The sequence below is a fragment of the Aptenodytes forsteri genome, unplaced genomic scaffold (assembly GCF_000699145.1).
Source record: "Aptenodytes forsteri isolate BGI_AS27 unplaced genomic scaffold, ASM69914v1 Scaffold321, whole genome shotgun sequence".
NCBI classification, from domain to species: Eukaryota; Metazoa; Chordata; class Aves; order Sphenisciformes; family Spheniscidae; genus Aptenodytes; species Aptenodytes forsteri.
The window spans coordinates 986,880-987,961 of NW_008795030.1; the positions used below are offsets into that span (position 1 = coordinate 986,880).

Below are 1,082 nucleotides of genomic sequence, written 5' to 3' on the forward strand. Positions count from 1 at the left end.
AAACCAAAAAAAACAAAAAACAAAAAAAACCACGAAGAGATGCCGAAGGGACTGGAGGGCGGGGGGGCAGGTGGGGGCCGGTCCCCGGCTCCGTGGGGGCCATTCAGTTCTTGGGCTCTTCTCCAGCCTCGCTGCCGTCTTCTCCGGCGCACTCGGCTGTCCATAGCGTGAGGTTGTCCCTGAGCAGCTGCATGATGAGGGTGCTGTCCTTGTAGGAGTCTTCGCTGAGCGTGTGCAGGTCCCCCATGGCCTCGTCGAAGGTGGTCTTGGCCAGGGAGATGGCCTGGTCGGGGGCGTTGGCGATCTCGTAGTGGAAGACGGAGAAGTTGAGGGCCAGCCCCAGGCGGATGGGGTTCGTGGGCTGCATCTCCTTTTTGCTGATGTCCATGGCCTCTTGGTAGGCTTCCTGGGCGTTGTCTATCGTCTTCTTGCGGTCGTCCCCGGTCGCCACCTCGGCCAGGTATCGGAAATAGTCACCCTTCATCTTCAGGTAGAAGACCTTGCTCTCAGCATCGCTCGCCTTCTTGATGAGATACTTGTCCAGCAAGGCCAGGACGTTCTTGCAGACGCAGTTCAGCTCCCTTTCCACCTTCTCCCGATACTCGTTCACCAGCTGTGCTTTGTCGTCCCCCTCTTCGGTTTTGTGCTCGATGCTGGAGATGACCCTCCACGCCGAGCGCTGGCACCCCACCACGTTCTTGTAGGCGACGGAGAGGAGGTTGCGTTCCTCGTTGGACAACTCGTCCCCGTGCTCCACCACCGCCTTCATGAAGTCTGCCATGTCCTCGTAGCGCTCAGCCTGCTCGGCCAGCTTGGCCTTCTGCACTTGGTGGTTTCTTGCCATGGCTGAGACGCGGGCGCAGGGCAGACGCTTGGGCGAGGAGCGGGGTCGGGAGCCGTCGGAGCCTCTGCCGAGCCCCGCCGCCGGGATTCGTTTTTGGCTGAGCGTCGCAGCCTCGAGCGAGAGCGGGAGGAGCCAGCGAGGCCGAAGGAGTGTCCTCCTCCTCCTCCTCCTCCTCCTCTCCTCCTCCTCCTCCTCCTCCCTCCTCCTCCTCCTCTGGCTTGGCTCCCCTCCCCCCCCA

At 62.0% G+C, this 1,082-nt stretch overlaps 1 protein-coding gene across 1 annotated transcript; it reads right to left on the reverse strand.

The window, feature by feature from the left end:
* Positions 1–103: 103 nt before the first annotated feature.
* SFN (stratifin) lies at positions 104–888 on the reverse strand. Its single transcript, XM_009276200.1, has one exon. The coding sequence runs from the start codon at positions 842–844 to the stop codon at positions 104–106; it is 741 nt and encodes a 246-aa protein (XP_009274475.1). The 5' UTR covers positions 845–888.
* Between the last annotated feature and the right edge of the window lie 194 nt (positions 889–1,082).